General features: G+C 36.1%; 1 protein-coding gene across 3 annotated transcripts in view; it reads right to left on the bottom strand.

Annotated features, from left to right (window-relative positions):
- ZC3H13 (zinc finger CCCH-type containing 13) overlaps positions 1-18911 on the bottom strand; it is a 43811-nt gene extending 24900 nt beyond the window's left edge. For all 3 annotated transcript variants that reach the window (XM_086476551.1, XM_086476557.1, XM_086476566.1), the window contains exons 1-7: positions 18795-18911; positions 18247-18356; positions 12676-12787; positions 5807-5915; positions 3382-3521; positions 2485-2639; positions 815-1012 (exon numbers count right to left, since the gene is read on the bottom strand). In XM_086476551.1, the coding sequence (XP_086332677.1) occupies positions 815-1012; positions 2485-2639; positions 3382-3521; positions 5807-5915; positions 12676-12787; positions 18247-18356; positions 18795-18911 (941 nt within the window). The remainder of the gene's footprint in view (positions 1-814; positions 1013-2484; positions 2640-3381; positions 3522-5806; positions 5916-12675; positions 12788-18246; positions 18357-18794) is intronic.

Raw genomic sequence — 18911 nt, 5'->3', positions numbered from 1 at the left:
ACAAGCCAACTACTCTCTTGATCCTTACAGCACTACCTAGAATGTTTTCTACTGCCTATGACCTCCTTCCAGTAATGGAGTGTGCAAGCATGAGGGAAATAATATATTTGAAAGTAAGAACAGTGTAATTTATTTAATCAATTAAAAATACACAGTTCACTCATCTTCCACTCCTTAGACTTCCCCATGCTGGTTACAAAGTAAACACTTACAAACATGTACCCTATTTTCATAAGGGAATACAGAACTTAAAAATGCAGACGTTGTATTTTTCAACTTAAATGGACACCCACGCTTCAGAAAATATTGGGAATAGTCATATTAGTCCACTATTTGATAGATACAGCTATAGATATATGCAAAAGTGAAGTAATTTTAAAATCGCAGTAGTCTGCCTCTACTTCAGAAATACTTTTAACCTACTGAAGATTAGGGAGAGTTTAAACGTGTCACTGACAATTTAGAAAGGTATTAGTCCTCTAAGATTTCAGAGCAGGCAAGGGGACAAGTGCATGACTTTGACAAAGCTTTTGGCAAATGAATTGCTCCATTGGTGAAGGTCCAACTTCCTGAAAAGTAATGACTCTTTCAAAAGGGCATTTTACAAACTTACAAAGTTATGTAATTAAAACTACCAATCTGTTAGTTATAGTCTATCAATCCATCTATATAACGCTCTTAAAATATTTAATAAGTACTGAAAAGGCTGCTGGCAAAGCAGGACTAAATCCCTTATTATTCAGTGTTCTATAAAACATAACTTTAAAAGCAAGGTTACATTAATGTTAAAAGCTAATAATGCAACATAACTTACCTCTGCTTCTCTTTTTTCTCCTTGTGCCTTTCAAAGTCACGCCCTCTCTCTTTCACCTCCCTTGCCTTTTCTTCTGAACGCTCTTTTGCTTTATGTTTTTCTTTGTGTTTCTTTCCCAGGGGAGTTTCCTCTTGTACTGGAGGAGGAGGACTAGGGGTACGAGGACCTTTCTTTTTACTCTGGTTACTTTTAGAACTCCTAGACATAAATTAACAGGGGAGGGGCAGAAAAATGAAGGATTTCTCAGATGTTGGCAAGAAAGTTATAACGTAAAGGGCCTTGAAGCTTTTAGGGTAGGATTCACCACTCCATTAGCAAGCAGCTTTCAATAACTGTACTTGACTGAAGGGTGAATGCAGATGGTAAAAATTCACATTGAGCTCTTCCATTTATAACCTTTATTTCTGAAGCAAGTGAACAAAAATACGAATTGCTCCCACTCAGACAAAACCAGTTTTCAAAGCTAAAATGCCCTTGTATGAACTGCACACATCAGAGAAACAGAACTCTATCTTGTCTGTTTAGACTCCCATTTCTGCAATGCAATACCAGTCACATTCACAAAGTAATCTGAACAACTCACGTCTTTGATTTAATGTTAACTACCTGATGCAGGGTAAAGCACCCAAGTATTTTTGAATATGCATCTCACAATACGAAAGAGTATATATTCTTCCACACAAACTACCACTGAGATAAACCCTATAAACCAGAGATCACTTCACACTGAATGTCAGTAGCATATTAGCCCGTGCTGTACGTTCTTGTAGCAGAAATAACATTCTTTTGTCCCTATTTTAAAGGGGAGTTTTGCTTAGCAAATACAGATGTGTTTGTTTACACTGCTGTAATTTCTTTCCTATCTAAAAGTCGCAAACAGGGATTCAAACAGTGATCCAGCAAGAACTTAGAAACAGGTTTAGAGATTTGACTTTTTGTGGCAAGGCACCCAGTTTGAACTTCCTGTGATTCTTCACATACCTTGCCTTAATTTTTTTCCCCTCCCCCCAACAACCGCCACTTCTTTTCCCCTCCTGAGAAATCTCCTGCCTTGAAAATCCAACATTATTTCCTGAACAGCAACATGCAATACCAACAGAATGTGCAGTTGGTCAAATTCTAAACATTTCACTTCAGTCTAGAGGAGCTACTTCACAGGCTGTGTCTCCTCAAATAAAACTGCTTCCCACTCTTTAATGGCTCGTATTTCCTCTTCACCACCCAGAAATTCTGGACATTCAAAGAGGAAAGACCTGCTTGTAAATCATGAAGTGAATCAACTGACAACTATATGCATGTAACAATTTTCTGCAAAAGATGATTCACAGTGCACAATTTAGTGACCTTCCCCTAAAGTTATATAATCAAAAGTCTTGAAAGCAACGAAAATGAAAAGCCGTATTATCATAGAATCATAGAACGGTTTGGGTTGGCAGGGACCTCAAAGATCATCCAGTTCCAACCCCCCTGCCATGGCAGGGACACCACCCACTAGACCAGGTTGCTCAAGGCTCCATCCAACCTGTTCTTGAACACTTCCAGAGATGGAGCATCCACAACTTCCTTAGGCAACCTGTTCCAAGAATAATATTAATTATGAAAACCCCAGTAATAAAAATCAGCATCATTCTCTGTTCTCACTTTCTCACAAGATACACTCACATACTGACCTCTGCTGATCCAAAAGTGGGGAAGATACAGTAGATGCTTTCTTCTCTTTCTTACTAGCTGAAGATGATGATTTGGGACTGGATCTTCGTTTTGGAGATTTGCTAGACTTTCTTGGTGACGGTGATAATTTAGATCTAACCACCTCTGGAGAAATCTTGAGGAAAGGAATATATTAAACAATAAGATATTGATGCTCAAAAGCTTACCTGTATGCCGACATAGGTGTGAGGTATGTAAATTCAGTCTAAATCTGAGATCTTAACCACGTACGCATCTACCTCAAATAAACTAAGCACATTGTTTTCAAAGAACACCATAAAAGGAAGATGACAGGAAAACAGTGGGGGAAAAGAAGATGATGCGCTCTGTAACACATTACAAAAACTGTAACTAGAAGTTTAAAATCAGTATGTCCCCAGAGAGCACTCAAGTTTGTCTGAAAAACAAAGATCTCCTTTCAGGCTTTTTCTCTTTTTTTAATCTTCCACAAAATTTTAAGGTTTCTAACACTTAACAGCTTTGCCTCTGTCATTCTACTTTGTTACTACAAGACATGTTGGAAAAGGAGCCTGGCAAATGCCTTGTGTTTTCTTCTACATGTCTTCTCTAATAGAGACCTTATTAGTCTTATATGGTTCAAATGCATTAAAACCTACTCATTCAACAGCTGACTTCATAAAGCAGAATACTTGGTTACGGTGCTGGATGATTGACCAGATACTCATAACTAATATCCAAGTCACATACTAAGTTATACACATGCCAGTTATTTACTACTATGTAACACGACTGTGCATTTGTAGCCCAGGAAGCTCAAGTCTTCCAGGAAACAATTAGAAGCCTATGAGGTGGCTGATGACTTTTTTTTTTTAATTTCAAATTTATGTAATACAAACCTCTTTTTTGATGACTATTTCCTCTCGTTTCTCCATGTTTTCCTGTTCCAACTTCATGAGTTCTCTCTGAATCTTTTGGCGCTTCATTTCCAAAGACAGCTCATGATCATAATCATAATTAACATCTCCATTATCAGAGTCTTTATTTAAAAAAAAAAAAAAATTAGTAAACAATTACATATGAAATAAATAACAATATTCAGCATACTGGATGCCAAGCATAAATATTTCCATGACTTTTAAGCACTACATGAATGGATGAATGAAGCTAAGACAAATCTCTTCCCCAATTACGTGTATAAACCTGAAATAACTCACTAGTTCCACATAACCTGCGGTTAAATTCTTAAACTTCATTAAAAATACACCTTAACTTCTTTCAGAGACTAGCATCAATTATTGAGCTATGGTAGCAAAGGAAACCCAGTAAACCAAGTTTTTATATTTAAATACCAAAAAATTAAAAGAGTGTGTCTTCACAAAGTCCAAAAATATGTAGAGCACTACTTAATTGCAAAAATCTCACATACAATGGATTTAAATAGTGATGCATGATACTAGAGGATTTTATTTAATACAGTATCCCACAAATCAATTGACAGACTTACTTAATTACATCTATAAATTGATTTTAAAATAAAATAAGAAGTTTGTACGATCTCTTTCACTGGACAAATGCACACTTCAAGAGTTTATTTCTGTTTGTAAAACATTGCTGTTTGGTTTTCACATCAGAAAAGGTGCTGTTCCTCTCACTGTTTCATTACATCATGGCTAGTCAATATCATACACTTTAAGCCTTGCAACTGAAATCTTACTGAAAATCAAAGCAGTTTTACTCACTCTGTTTACAGTTCTTACTTTGTTTATGGCTATTTAAGTCTAATGCTCAAAAAGCACTTTAGGAATATAACTGTCAGAGAAAAAGATTACTTCATTAGAAAGTCATTAGGTAGAGAAAAGATTACCTCATTAGAAAGTCATTAGGTTTCACTCCCCTCCCTACACACAGGAACTACATAAAAGGTTTTGCAATAACTAAACTCAGTCTACAAATTCCCTTCATGCGTCATGAATGCATGGGAACAGCTCATAAAGGGGTGCAGTTCCTAACAGCACAGGCTCTTTCCCAGTCCATCTGTCTGCTTATATAGCACTCCCTAGAACTTAACAGACAGTAATTCTACTTCATTCATGTAACTATGATCAACAAGACTTTGAAAAAAAAAAAAAACCGCAAAAATAAAACCAATCATTCTTAAGCTCAAAGCCTCAGTGTCTAAGACTTAAGACATTCATACTACATATTTATATAGAACTTCAGGGTTTTATGTTCCAAACATTTTGACTTAGATTCTACTTCCATGCATACCAGTCATAGGTCAAGGTTTCTTAAATCACATCGAAAACAGAATTCAGAAAGGAGTGAAAATATATTATGGCTACTTTTCTATTCATGTATTGTGCATAAGACACAGCAAAACAATATTTGCAACACTTCTAGCACAAACTATAGAAAAGTGACCTAGTTACTGAAATTTACAGAAGAGCTCCATTCCACAAACAACTTGTAGTATACTGTATTGCAAATACATTCATTATATCTGAATTCACACAGAATGGATCAGGATTCACATCTTCTCTTGCAATATTGTAACTACTTCTGAAACGCTGACACTTGCAAAACTACACAAACATCACAGGTTCATTAGAAGCTACCATAACTTCAATGTCAGGTAAACTTGGTCTCAACAAAAGTGAAACTCAGAAGAGAGAAAACAAAGACAGTCTTTTCCTCAACTGTCTGCATATTAAACAGATTAGTATTATTAACAAGGACCACAAAATCACCTTTTAAGCAAAAAATCCCACCCAAACAAAATGACTACAGAAGGTAATGCAGGACTCTTACCACTCTCCCAAGTGTTTCTGGAATATAAGTAGTTCATCAATTGCTATCTTCAGCTGTTGTTACACTCATGCTAATGGAGCCTTGTTAATGGAGCCAGTTCACACCATTACAAATCACGCAACAAAAACCTGCTGACTTTTGAATCTGAAGGAGTTATGCTCTCTCCTCAGGCTGACCAGTTTCAAAATTACTTTGGATCTAACTTGGACTCAACTAGTGACCTAAATATGAATGGTTCAGCCACAGAGCAGCCTATGGCTAAGTTTCTTGTTGTCTGAGGAGTCAAGGAAAAAAAAAAAAAGCAGCACATTTTCTTAAAATAAGTTGGGTTTACTGACGTAGCAGTCCAATTCAGATTGCTGCTTTGCTCTCCTCCAAAAATAAACATAAATGGCTACCGCACAGAAGTATTCCGCTTAGAGACCAAATCTTTAAGCATTCTTTTTCACATACAGCCCAGTAACGTTGCAATTCTTTGAGCTGTCGGGGGACCATCGGTTTAATTACACTTACCTTCTCTGTTTGTTTCCCAATCCCCATTTTCCTCTTCACTTTCTGGTGTTCTCTCCTTTGTAATTTTGATATCTTCCTTTTCTCTATGTCTTCCTCGTGAAGACTCTTTCTATAAAGGGAAAAACACTGCATTAGAGTAAACAATTTTATTTTAAAAGACGCCTGAAGAAGCAGGTATATTTTACATGGTATTTTGGCTGTTTCTTTTTTATAGAACAAAAAGCATTTTCCCCTCTAGCCTGTTGAACAAATACCTTCTTAAATAAACAGAGACTCCACAGGCAACATGTTCTAATGCAATTTCATATAATCAGTATGCAAATAGCAGATGGGTAAAAGAGAAGAACGGATTCATAAAATTAGAAGGTTTAAAAGCAGGGCAAGAATCAAACACATACCAGAGAACAAAGTTTAAAACAGGAACCAAAAGAACAGATCAGGTTCTTAAGACCAGAAGTTTATGAACATTTAAAAAGCGTAATTTTAACAGCTTGAGTAAGAGTTCTCAACTGTAAATAAGAATATTTATATCCAAGGCAGATGAGCCTCAGAAGCTGAACCATTTAACTCTCCAGAGGATGAAGAAGGGGGGCGAGTGTAATAGAATAAAAAAAAACAGAGACCTTAGCTGGCAGAAGGAAGGAGAAAAAACACCTGAAGCAACACACCGGAATCAAGTTTTGCTGACAGCTTTATATTTGAACTTTCACTGGCCCCAAATTGTTAGACAAGTCTAACTATGGCAGTAGCACCCATTTTGCATGTGGCAGATGGTCCTGTGGACACCTAAGGAAGCCAGAGACCATTCTTACAGGAAAGAAGATAATTTCAAAAGGCAACTGAACCTCTGCTGCTCTTCTCCCCCTGCTAAATTCCAGCAGTAAAGCTGCATAGTTGCATCAATGCCTCTGCTGAATTGACATTCTCTAAATAAACTACCTGGGATCAAGTGGAGTACAGGACTAAGTTTTTTCACTATTTGCAAGAAAAGAACATTCAAGCTTAGAAGTACCTCAGATTGACTTATTAAATAGGAAACCAGAAAGAGCAAATAATTAAAGTCTGTCCCATATCCCTTTTGTTCTCACCTCCCATAGTGCCTTCTTTTGTCTTTTGGGGATTCTTCAGTGTTGATATGTAGGAATCTTTGGTTTTACGCTAAGAAAAGGAGATGCCCAAGCATTTCACTAGCTATTACTTATTGGGACTTAGATCTTGACTTAATTTGATCCTTAACATCACCTTAGAAACACAGCAAGGAAATACATAACATTGTGGATAGTCACTCCATTGTGGATAGTCACTCCCAAGTGTGCACTGTCGCTCCCAAGAGAGTAAAATTCAACTATTTCTTTTAATTCACTAGCAATGTTAAATTCTTATCTCTAGTTTAATGATGTAAGTGATGACAGAACAAGTACTGCATTTATTTTACCTAGCAAACTAAACCAGATGCTTCAATGCACAGTTATCACCAAGCCTCTCATCCTGATGCATTCAGCATATCATATTCAAAGCCTTAGAAGGTTTGGAAAAAACTGACCGGTCACTACATAACACAAAGGAATTTCACTATATAACACAAAGGAATTTCACATTAAAGAACTAATTTGTGCCATGTTTAATTCAAAGCAGCTTGTAGAAAGTTTGGGGGTTTTTTCCATTTCATGACAGGATCTCTAAAACAATGCACAGAATCCTAACCTTTCAAGTCATGTTAGTTGCTGACATCAAGTGCAGACAAGTCCACATCAACTAAGCCATCATCACAACATGTACTAAAGGCATTTCAGCCTAACAGCAAGAATCGTACTATCCTCCAAAGCGAGTTACTATAAAGAAAGCTACTCTGATGAGATCTCAAAATCTGTAACTTTGTCAATAAGCCTCTCCTGCAACCACTCTTTTTTTTCCTTAAAGTATCATAATTTTTCTAGACTGCCCTCCTTGAAGGCTGTATCTGTTCTATTAAACTGTGTACTTCTGCTATACACTCCAACTAATTCCTACAACATAAACAAACAATAAACATAATTTCTTAAATACAACTACTAGTTTCTATTAATTCAACACTATTTGTTACTAGCAAACTGAAATAGGCATGTTAAGACATCCTCTATATACTGATTTTAAAAAAACTTCTCAAAGCCAACTCCTCAAATAACTTGTCAGCAGGTAAGTCAGAATGCTTCAAGATCAATTTAATAACCCATGTTAAAAATACTCACAACCTGTATGTACCTCGCCTACATCCCCAAACTTACAACCAAACACAAGTATCTTGAAACAGCCTGAATTTTCTCCTTTGCGTAGAGAGATTCAGTAATGGCACAATCATACTTCTACAGAAAAACTTCATACAGAAGAACTGAGAACAAAAACATCTATGAAAGGAATTTTATTGAATTACTGAATATAGGGGAAGGGAACAGATAATTTTTTGCAAGCATGCTATTTTACAAGTCAGGATAGCTTGATCCAAGCCCGTTCGTACACTACATGACCTCAGTTTAGCTGCTGGGAAAAAAGACTCTGGTAACACTGCATCTTGAAAAACAAATCCCAGTTTAGAAATTTAATATATTTTTCTGGGGCACACAAATCCAGAATGTCACATGTAATGCTTTAGAACACATATTTGAATTTTCTCATCGAAAAGTCTTCAACATATTCCTTTTATTGTCCTTGTTCCACTTCCAACACATTTAATTCCCTCATACTATGGGGAGTATAGTTCTTACACTTTACACAGGTTTCTTTCATCTCTCCCTTTATAAGCCAAGAATAAAATAAGTCAAGCTCCTAAAGGCCAAAAGCATGTCTTTCACTTGTACTTGAAGATGCTATATCCATTTCAGTCACACTTGTAAACAATTTCTCTGCAGACTATGGAAAAATGCCATTTACTAGACAAGAAACAATAAACTTCCATAATAATATACTTATTTACTAAAAAAAATATTAAAAAAATTGTAGATTGTCCTAACAGTAATCAACTTAGTAGACTTTGTCCATGCTATTTTCAGGAATGTGCTCACAGTTAAACTATTTACATGTGTTGGATAGATTATTACAGTTTAACGTTGACATTCAGGAGAAATACTACTTAAGAAATGAAAAAAAAAATACAACATTATGGCTGAATCCTGTGAGACTTTATTTAATTTAACATCTACTTAAGTTCTACACCCCATAAGATAAGATCAGCACTCTACAGCACAAGACTTGATGTCTACTTGAATGAATTTCCCACTACAGGCAGAAGAGTTTGGCCAAGCACAAAAGGACTCTCCCAGTCTACAAAACATGCCTCTAGCCAAGAAGCGTTATTTTGCCAACACTGGTGGAGAGAATATTCATAAGACTCTTACAACCTACAATTCTTACAAGGCAGAAGCTTCATTTTCAGCCTTATGAGCACCAGAACATGCAGCAGCAATATAAACTAATTCAAAAGCACAGATTCCTTTAAATCTAGAATAAGCTATCATGTATTACAGCTAGAATCTTTTGGGCAAGCATAGTAGTATTTTGCTCTAGGTGTAACACCTTTATAGTGTAAGCTACTATGACACTACACAAACATAGAAGAAAATGAATCTGAAGTTTCCCTAAAATTAACAGGTATCGTTTCCATTTCAGAAATGGAAGACAATGGTGACTTCCATTTCCAGTGGAGATATTCCAAAGCCACAGAGACAAAAACCACAGATATGAAACAAGCGATACACACGCCTTACAAAAACCTTTCCTAAACGTATATTAAGTTCTTCCCACTGTTTCTCCCAAATCACACACACCTCCCAGGTAATACTTTAGGTAATACTTCACATATTCCAAGGTAACTGTCTTCTCACAATACGGAGAAAAATTCAACATAAAAATTTCCAACTAAATACAGTAACAGCAGGAACCTTATCTAATTATTTGTATAACAACTGATAGGCTAACACACAGTGCTGAAATAATTCTGAACACAAATCTGAGAAACACAGAAACAACTGAGTTCAATATAGTTGTCCACATAACGCAGCATATTGTCTCCGAAAGTAACAGTTCAAGATATGAAGAAATAAATAAGGGATATATCCTATAAGCTGCCCATATAGGAAGTGTCTTCCTAAATACACACAGATTATACTAGTTATCTTGTGCCTCTAAAGAACAAGACATTTCTTCTAAAAAGACTTTATACTAGTTATACTGTCTCAATTTTTTGCAGAACCTATTCAGGTTTTTGACTGTATCTTCTGGCAATCAAGTAGACTTATCATATATAACATAAATAGCATTTCCCCTCATCATTTTCAAATTTGCCACTCTTTCTACTAGGATAAAGTATGAATATGACGCATCTAATTTACATTCTCTCAACCATACATTACATGCATTTGCCACAGGTCCTTTCTTCTCCCCAGTCTTTTTGTCATCTCCTTGCCCACTTCAGAAAGACCTTTGACTGTATTTTCTTGCATACAGGGTGATCACCAAACAGCATTTCAAACAAAACTGGTCCATGAATTTCTACAGCATAATATTGATCATTTTCTGTTCCATTTTTATACATCTGAGTGTTTGCTTCTGCAACTGTGACTGCACTTTGAACAGATGGTTTCATTGAGCTGTCCACAATAACTTCTTTTTCTACTCAATGGATTCAGTTACTTTTAAAATATTCATTCATGATTTTTTGTTTTAAATACTTTCTTCATTTTGCATTACCTTGCACTTGCCAACACAAAGTTTCATCTGCCATTGTACTGCCAAAAACTATCTTTCCCCAACGCCTATGGCATTCCTCAGACTTTAATAAACTCAACTACTGTTTTTAAAGAAATTTTTCAAGCTTCTGCAGTTTGATATTTGGGATGTCCAACATTTTTTCCACATTCTTAAAAAGTTATAGCTCTTTAGATGAAGCACCATAGCATCATCTTAACTTCATCATTCGAAATGAAAGTGTTCCCCTTAACTGGCCTCTAAACCTGACAATATTATACCTGCTATTCTTTGATTATCTATATGCCTCAAAAGCCTTGTTTCAAAAGAATCTATTTAAGGTTTCACCTGTATCAGACAGTTCTCTCTTAGCCACTCCTCTCCATTAAAGTTTCAGGCTAGTAGACTGGTGAGGTACAAATTTTGTCTGCAGGAACAGTGCTGCCTTTTTTTTTTTTTTCTTCTTTCTTTAAAAAAAAAAAAAACAACCAAACCACACACCACACCCCACAATTATGAAACTTTCTGTGGAACAAGCTATTTTTTGTTATTTCAAAGCAAAGTTAAAATTTCTTATTCAGTTCCTCTGTTATCTCAAAAGCTTTAATAAGAGATGGAAATGTCAGATATTAGATCTCCACCATAACAGTAGCTCTAATGATGGAGCAAGATTTTTGCCAGCAGTTCAGTCACTTCAGTCTTCTGATCTTTTAGATATCCTGGTTCTTTGCAATACAACTCTTGACGACTGTCCCTCTTCATCTATTTGTTCCAGAATATTTTCTTTGGATATCCCATATTTTGAGAGTTGCCTCAATGCAACTAATACAAAAGCTCAGTGGTTTCCTCAGCCTTCTGTTTTATGAGATTGAAGTAGAGCATTTTTTTCTCTGCAGTGTGTTTATTCTGTAAATAATTCTTTGGTACTTTAACAGACCCACTAATTCTCCGACTCCTTTTGATTCCTGCTTCCAGTTCAACTTCACTTGGGGTTTAGTTGTTTAAAGTTATTTTATTATTACATTAATAGAACACTATAAAAACAGGTTTAACTAACCAGAAGTAAGAATCACATCAAAAGTAGAGTTGTACCAGGAGAGAAGAAGTTACAGTAAATTTTTAATAACGGTTGGAAAAAAAACGTTTCCCACCAACCACGTACTCAATAACTCAACAGTTTATTCAAACTATTAGAAAATAAAAGAAACACATTCAAGTAAAAGAGTAAAAAGATTGAAAGTTTACACAAATTAACAGCAACTGAAAACATGATTGGAAGGTAAGCCATTTCTGTTAATTTAATGATAGCAGCTGCTGTTGATTTCTTTACACCTGACGTAAAAATTCATTTTACACAGCAAGTAGGAACAGACCAAGAGGAAAAATAAAAAAAGAATGCTGTTAATATCTGCAGAAGCAAAACTGATTTTTCACAAATAATAACTTTTAATCATTATTCATATGAAGATGGTCTTAAAAAACATGACACAAGAATACACTGGTGCACGGTCACACTACCAACTCTGCCCCTGTTTGTCTGTAACATCAGGAACAGGTAACACAATTTAAAAATAAGTAACTTCTGATATTTGAGGGGTATAGGTTGCAGAAACATGACTAGAAAATGAGAACGATAATGAATTTTTTGCAAAATCCAAGTGAGCAGTTGGGATGGCTGATGAGTATGTGAAGAAGGCGGCGAAGTGAACCAGCACAACAGTAACTGCATGGTCTCATAAAAAGCAAATTTGGGATGAACAACTGGAGTCAGGATGCATGTAAACAATGGATATGAGTAAGTGTTGGGGGAAAAATAGTGGATGTTTGGAACAACAGTTGATACACCTTCTTGGCAATAATCGAAGAGGCTGCACTGTTATTAAATACCTGTTTATCAGCATTTAGAACATATTTTAGTCTGCGAGATTTATAAAATCTTCGGGAGCCAAAAGACCAGAAAGTGCTATAAAATTGCAAAATAATACAATTGTTAAGAAACTTTATAATAAAATATGCCACATGCTAAGTACAAAAATGATCAGTTCATTAAAAAATATTTTAAGTATTGCAAGTCGCCATGATCGGGTTTCTAGGACACGCTGCCCAATCGCTACTGAGGGATTCTGGAGTTCTGCAAACTCCATTCTTACCCTAACAGGAGAGGACGATTCCTCTGTACTTCGTTTCTGTGGCTCTGCCTCAACGTCTTGACGTTTGTTCTTCATTCTTTCCCGAAGATCTCCAGTGGGTCTTTCTGGCGACCTGCATAATACAGAAACATAATATAACCAGTTCTATGGGACTATTTTTAAAGGAACACAATCTGTCTTTTAATTATTTTATTAGTGTATATAGAAAGATCTAAACCTCCCGCCCAGAAGCAAAGTGGATGAATAAAAAAATATTTCATTCTAATAAGCTTAAGCATTCTAAAAACCCAACTCTTTCAGAACATTAAGGAAGACTTGACTCTAAGAAGAAATGTATATAGGTACACATGGCATGACTCAGTTACTACTCTAGATCAGCTTCAGGTGACCCTATCCAGAACAAATCATCTTTTTCTGACCATCATGCAAATGTGTTTCACAATCACTCCCACCAAGTCTTTCAAGATATCTTGAGCTTTCTACATATTCTAAGCTGCACCAATTTTAATATATATTTTTTTATATATATATTAAAAAAATACAGTAAATGCAGAGTCAAACTACTGTAGACTAGCAATGATAGTCACACAGAAGCGCAACTCTGAATACAGATGAAGTCTGCAAGTGGAGATAACGTGACCTAGGTATCATCCTCCCATGACCCTAGTGAGACTGCCACACAAAAAAAACACTGTTGCAAGACCATGCACCAGAAATTCACTCTCAAAGGCCTCCTCCATTTTCCATCTTGCAGTAACATAATTATTTCATTATTTAATTACAAAATATTAGGTGAAGTCTACTAGTCATGCAACTTTAAGGTAGATTTTCTGTAAAAGGCATTACTGTGATGTGGGAAGGGAGGGGGAACAGCCTACACTACCACAAAGACATCTGTATAATTTTGTCACTTCTTAGTATGGATTCTCAAGTTCATTTATCCCTTATGGGTTAAAAGAGAATAACTCTTGAATTCAAATAAGTTCCTAAGCAAAGAGGATACAGAAGCTGCTTCAAATGATCTTTCAGTTCAAGAAAACAAATTTTCTTTTAATATAAATCTGGTTTGATATTGAGTTTGGAACTTGTGTGGTGGCTGTTAGCTGTAATTATAGATTCTTCTGTGAAATGGTTGTATGAAAGTACTGGATCTATCAGTTTACGCTAAAGAATCATAAAGAGATACTGATGCTGACATAGGTGATTAGAAGAGTTATATATAATATTTGAATAATGAAATTTGCATTTGTTTTGTTTTCAGACTGAATTAGGGTTTCCATTTAGAAAGTGTTGTTTCTCCCATCCTTCCTCTGTCACGTAATACACAAAGGGTAAACTGGCTTTCACAGTTTATGCATACAAAAATCTAAATTAATATGATTTCATTTCCAGCCTGTGCATATTTGAAAAACAGTAATTGGTTTCCACTTCCTCTTTTGCAATGTTATCTATATTTAATTCTTTAAACTGCATCATAAGGTTAAGTGTCTTAGGATCCAAGAAGAAAAAAGACCAGTGACTGCTCTCATTTTTAAATGCATTTAATTCTTCATGAAGTTGTAAATACAGGTCAATCTAGTTCAGAGAAAAGGTACAAAACAGTATCATACTGCTTCTTTCAGCACTAAGAAGGATCAAATAATATCCAGCATACAAATATAAACAAGTTATCTCCTTTGCATGCATGATTATATCATCTTTAAAGTGTCTGGCTTTAGCAAAGGTTATGATTCTCAGTATCTGTTTTTTCCCTTCCCCCACCTTAGAAAGATAACTCCTTTGCATTACCAAAACTCTCTGAAGCATTCCAACCATCAGCTACCTCAACAAATAAACTGTCTTTCAACACAAAAGTGGCAATTCAATGCCTTAATTTTTAATAATATTTCAGCTATGTCACAAAGGATTTGGATTCGTGAAACTGAAAATTAATTTAAAAGGCAAAAAGATTATAGATAACATACTAGTAACATTGTTCCTCAAGAGGAGAAATTTCAGGAAAAAACTCAGTAGCTGAAGGAGAAAGCAGGAGAACTTACTGAATGCAGCTCATGTACTTTCTTGACAGACATCCAAGACATCTGCTATTTTTATTTATTTATTTATTTATTTTAAAGTTATATGCTGGAGTGAAAAAGCATTCAAATTATTTAACCCTCAATTAATAACTTTTCCAGGATGGAAAGGAAGAAAAAACTTATTCTAAGTAAATTTGAATAATATTTTCACAAAGATTACAAAAGTGATCAAGAAATCACAGAAATGAAAAAAGCTATAGCTTCAGAGTTGGGGTTTGTTGGTGGTTTTTTGTGTGGTTTTGCTGGTTTTGGGGTGGATTCTTCAGCTTTAGGAGAACACTGGAGCGCAATCATGGTGACCATCCTACCCCTCCTTCCCAAAAACCATCATAACCTTCCGAAAAATCTAATAAAGTAAGACTGAAAATTTGACAAATTTTAAGAAATAATTACTCAGGAATCTGTGACTGTTTCCAGATACTTTGGCTTAATGCACAGAAAAACAAGCTGGTCGACTAGCTGATTTTTCTTTCAAGTGTACCACAATTTTAATTTTTACACAATGGCTTCTTTTCTACATAACTTTCCCCCTGCTCCCCCTCCAAATGGAATCTTCAATTATTCCAAGTAATGCACACTGCTGAATTTCAACACATAACTACAATTTTACCTCTACAGTTAAAGATGATGTGGCTAGACTGGTAGAGCCTTTCACACAAAAGGCTCCACAGCATTAGTCCTGTATGCTGAAAGAAGAAAACCACTCAATGAAAAATTTCCCTTTAGTGACTCAGTATTTTGTGCTGGGCCCATCTTTTAAATAATGCGTAAAATGCAGAATTTCACCATTTCAAATTTTAAGCAGTGCAGTTAAGCGATTTTAAACAGCATTACTTCCTGCAACAGTTCAGTTCTCCCTATCCAGCGTCTGTTAGGAAATGCACATTCATAACAGCGCCTTCATTTGCTTCTGTACCTCTTACAGTGTCAGAAACAACCACCTCGCAACAGGCACACGTTACAACACACCTGCCTGAGAACACCTGTGTGTATGCGCATCTGTGCGCACACACGCATGTACAGGCCCGTGACAACTACCAGCGTATAATGTACACATTATAATTGAATGCTCATGAAACATTGTCCCATTTTTCAGTTTCCCATACAATAATATTTGAACTTTGCAATATTCATACGTTCTTACCTAACATTACTGATGGTTTGGTTTTTAAATCAGTGTAATGATCCAGAATGAAGAGGATCAGATAGGCTAAGAAAGGGACGCTACGATGGCACAGATCCTGACAATAGTATAAGAGAACCAGCAGGAAGCTGCCAAGCACCTAACCAACAACCTACAAACAGAGTCAAACAGCAAAATTCCTTGTGGGACAGCGTATTTACACACAGCTCTTTCCTTGTTAGCTTCTTACTTAGATGCCTGGAAGACCGGCAGGCCTATCACTGATCTTAATACCCTCATCAGGAAAGCTTTACATGTAAAAATATGCTAGGCTTTATTTTTATAAAGGCAAGATCAAAATTTGTGCTGTGAGAAGCAGTATTAATGCTGAAAGGGAGTTATAATTAAACTAGATTTAAGAGACTTTTTCACACTTTAGAGCCAAGTTTTCCTCCTGTCTGGTGACGTTCTGAACTATGGGAGGCATTACAGTCAGGTTAAACCATTAACAATGAGATTTATTTCAGACAGGTATGAAATTAAAGGGGCAAGACAGAAAGGCAGCAAGACGAGCTTGGCCCTACCACACTGCTTGCAAAGCAGACGAAAAGCCTTCACCACCAGCCTGGCTGAACACATGTAGACATGCTGCCATTATGTTGTCCCAGACACTTTAACAAGATTACTGCTTGAACTGAACTGATGTGGAAGCAGCGTTGGCTTGGCTTGCAAGAAGCCAGTAAAACTGCATTCAAAACACCTGGATAACGTTTATAAAAACCTTTGTAACGTAAAAATGGCGTGAAAATGCCAACATTTTGTTATGTACATAAACCAGCTTTTTCTGTGCCTGGCCAAGAGCTATCAGTAGAAACTTCATTTGTCTGGTTTGGGGGGGTGGAGGGTGAGCAGTGGGTAGGTAGGGGCTTCCTCCCCCTTTTTATTTTTAAGAACACCTTTATTAAATGTTGAATATATCAGGAAAATATGCAGCAAGATTTGTCCTTTGACTTTTTCATACAGTCCTAGTAAACAAAAGTTAGCAATAAAAAGATGTAAATCAACATTATTCTTAAATGTCAGTGGTGACAGTGAAGCGGAAACAGAGCTTTAATCATTAAAAGAAATGTCACTTTTCTTCAAATGACCAAGCAGAACTAAGCATTGAGTGTTCCAAACATTGAAAGCAAGGAGAAAGTGACATTCTAATAATCTTAAAATTTAATCTCCACCAGTAAATCATTCCTTTTCCCCCATTTGGAACATTCAGTACAGAACAGAGTAAAATCTTTTATATACCAAAAGAAACATTAAACTCAGTGATACACTTTGTATCCCAGCTGCTACCACCTTAGAAGCAATGGATGATTAAATAAGCAAAGTCAAGATCATCCTGAGAAAGTATGCCGCAGGAATAGGAAAAGAACCAGAAACGGAACCCTAACCTCATGCCAACCTTCCTGTTGTTGCTTTGATGTTTCAGTGTGCCCATCCATAATCTAGAGGTAACACTGACATTACTGAAGCACAGTTGTTTGTAAAATGTGAAGCCTTCATACAAAGAGGTACTACTAAAACTATACTTTTTGTCCTTTATAGCAACAGTATTACAAACTTACTGCCACATTCAGTTTCAGTTAAGTAAGGCGTTATGCCGCACAAAGGACAGTTGGAAAAAAAAACATTTTTAAATTATAGTAACATATGAAGAGGCAGATAATAAAAAATACTGTCTTCTGAAAAATGAAGTAACTTTTTGGATCTCCTCCTATGATATAGGATATTTCTGACACATAACTGTCTTCTGAAAAATGAAGTAACTTTTTGGATCTCCTCCTATGATATAGGATATTTCTGACACATAAAGTCACAAAACTATGTTCTGAAGAGAAGTGTTTTCTCACAACAGGAGAGGAAGGATAGACACCTTACTCATCAAACAACATAGCGAAGGCAGAAGGGCTGCAAGTATGTGAGTACTGCTGTAAGTAGTTGCAAACCAGCATTTTAGTAAAGGACAGAAAGGCATCTCAGAAGCTGCAGTGACATTACACACAAAAAAAAATGTATTAAGGTGCTTGAACTTCCCAAGTAATATAAGAAATTAATCTGCATCCAGTGGACTCCGTTCGTTTTTTAAAGCTACATACACACAAAAATCCTGGGAAAACCCACTGCAAGTTGCCAAATTAATTGTTTTGAGCAGCTTCACAATGCAATTGGTTATTGATAAAACATACCATTAGGCATACCACAGCATTTCACTTTTTAAAACCAAAAAAAACCCCACAAAACGAAAAACAGAAGACATAGTTGCAAAAGCTATTTTCCTACAGCATGTGAAGAATTCAAAGTGAGTTCTTGATTTACCTTCTATAACTGCTGCTATAGCCTTTACCTCGTGGTGAAGGGCCATGTACGAATCTACATGTGTTCCCATAGAGGCAGTTGCCAGTCTTCAGCCAGTTACGGCACTGTGTCTAAGAGACAGACATCACTGGGTGAATTTCACACTCATTTCTGGAAATACCATTGGCGTGAGTGTGGCAGAACAAACAAATGACTCCACATTAACTCCCATTTATCTGTAATTTCTGTCCACCAGTAATATAACTAATTTAAAAAAAAATAATCAACAATGAGCATCAGGCCTAGCAGAGAAAAAATTAGGGTGGTGGAAATACTATTAATATGTACAGTACTACTGCTCCTCTCCAGAAGCTGGGACAACACACTTTATTTGAAAATTCTAGTATTAGTATGTTGAATATCCATGCGGTAAGGAGTTCTTTTCACCTTTACTAACATCAGTGACATCTGAGTATTTGGTACTTGTGAGCTACTCTTTCCCACCACCTAAATCCTGGAAAAGAAGATGCTGGGGTGGGGAGGAAAAGAAGAACACTTTTACAACTCACCTCTGCAGTACTTCCAGTGCTGGGTCCAAGCCTTTCAAACACACTGGGTCTTCGGGATGTGCTATCGGATATGGTCTTGGTATTTTCCACTGTGACCTTCCTTCTAATTTTTGACAT

The sequence above is a fragment of the Leptosomus discolor genome, chromosome 1 (assembly GCF_034619465.1).
Source record: "Leptosomus discolor isolate bLepDis1 chromosome 1, bLepDis1.hap2, whole genome shotgun sequence".
Taxonomy (NCBI): domain Eukaryota; kingdom Metazoa; phylum Chordata; class Aves; order Leptosomiformes; family Leptosomidae; genus Leptosomus; species Leptosomus discolor.
The sequence above is the reverse complement of the archived record's forward strand: the minus strand, read 5'-3'. Positions and strand labels throughout refer to the sequence as shown.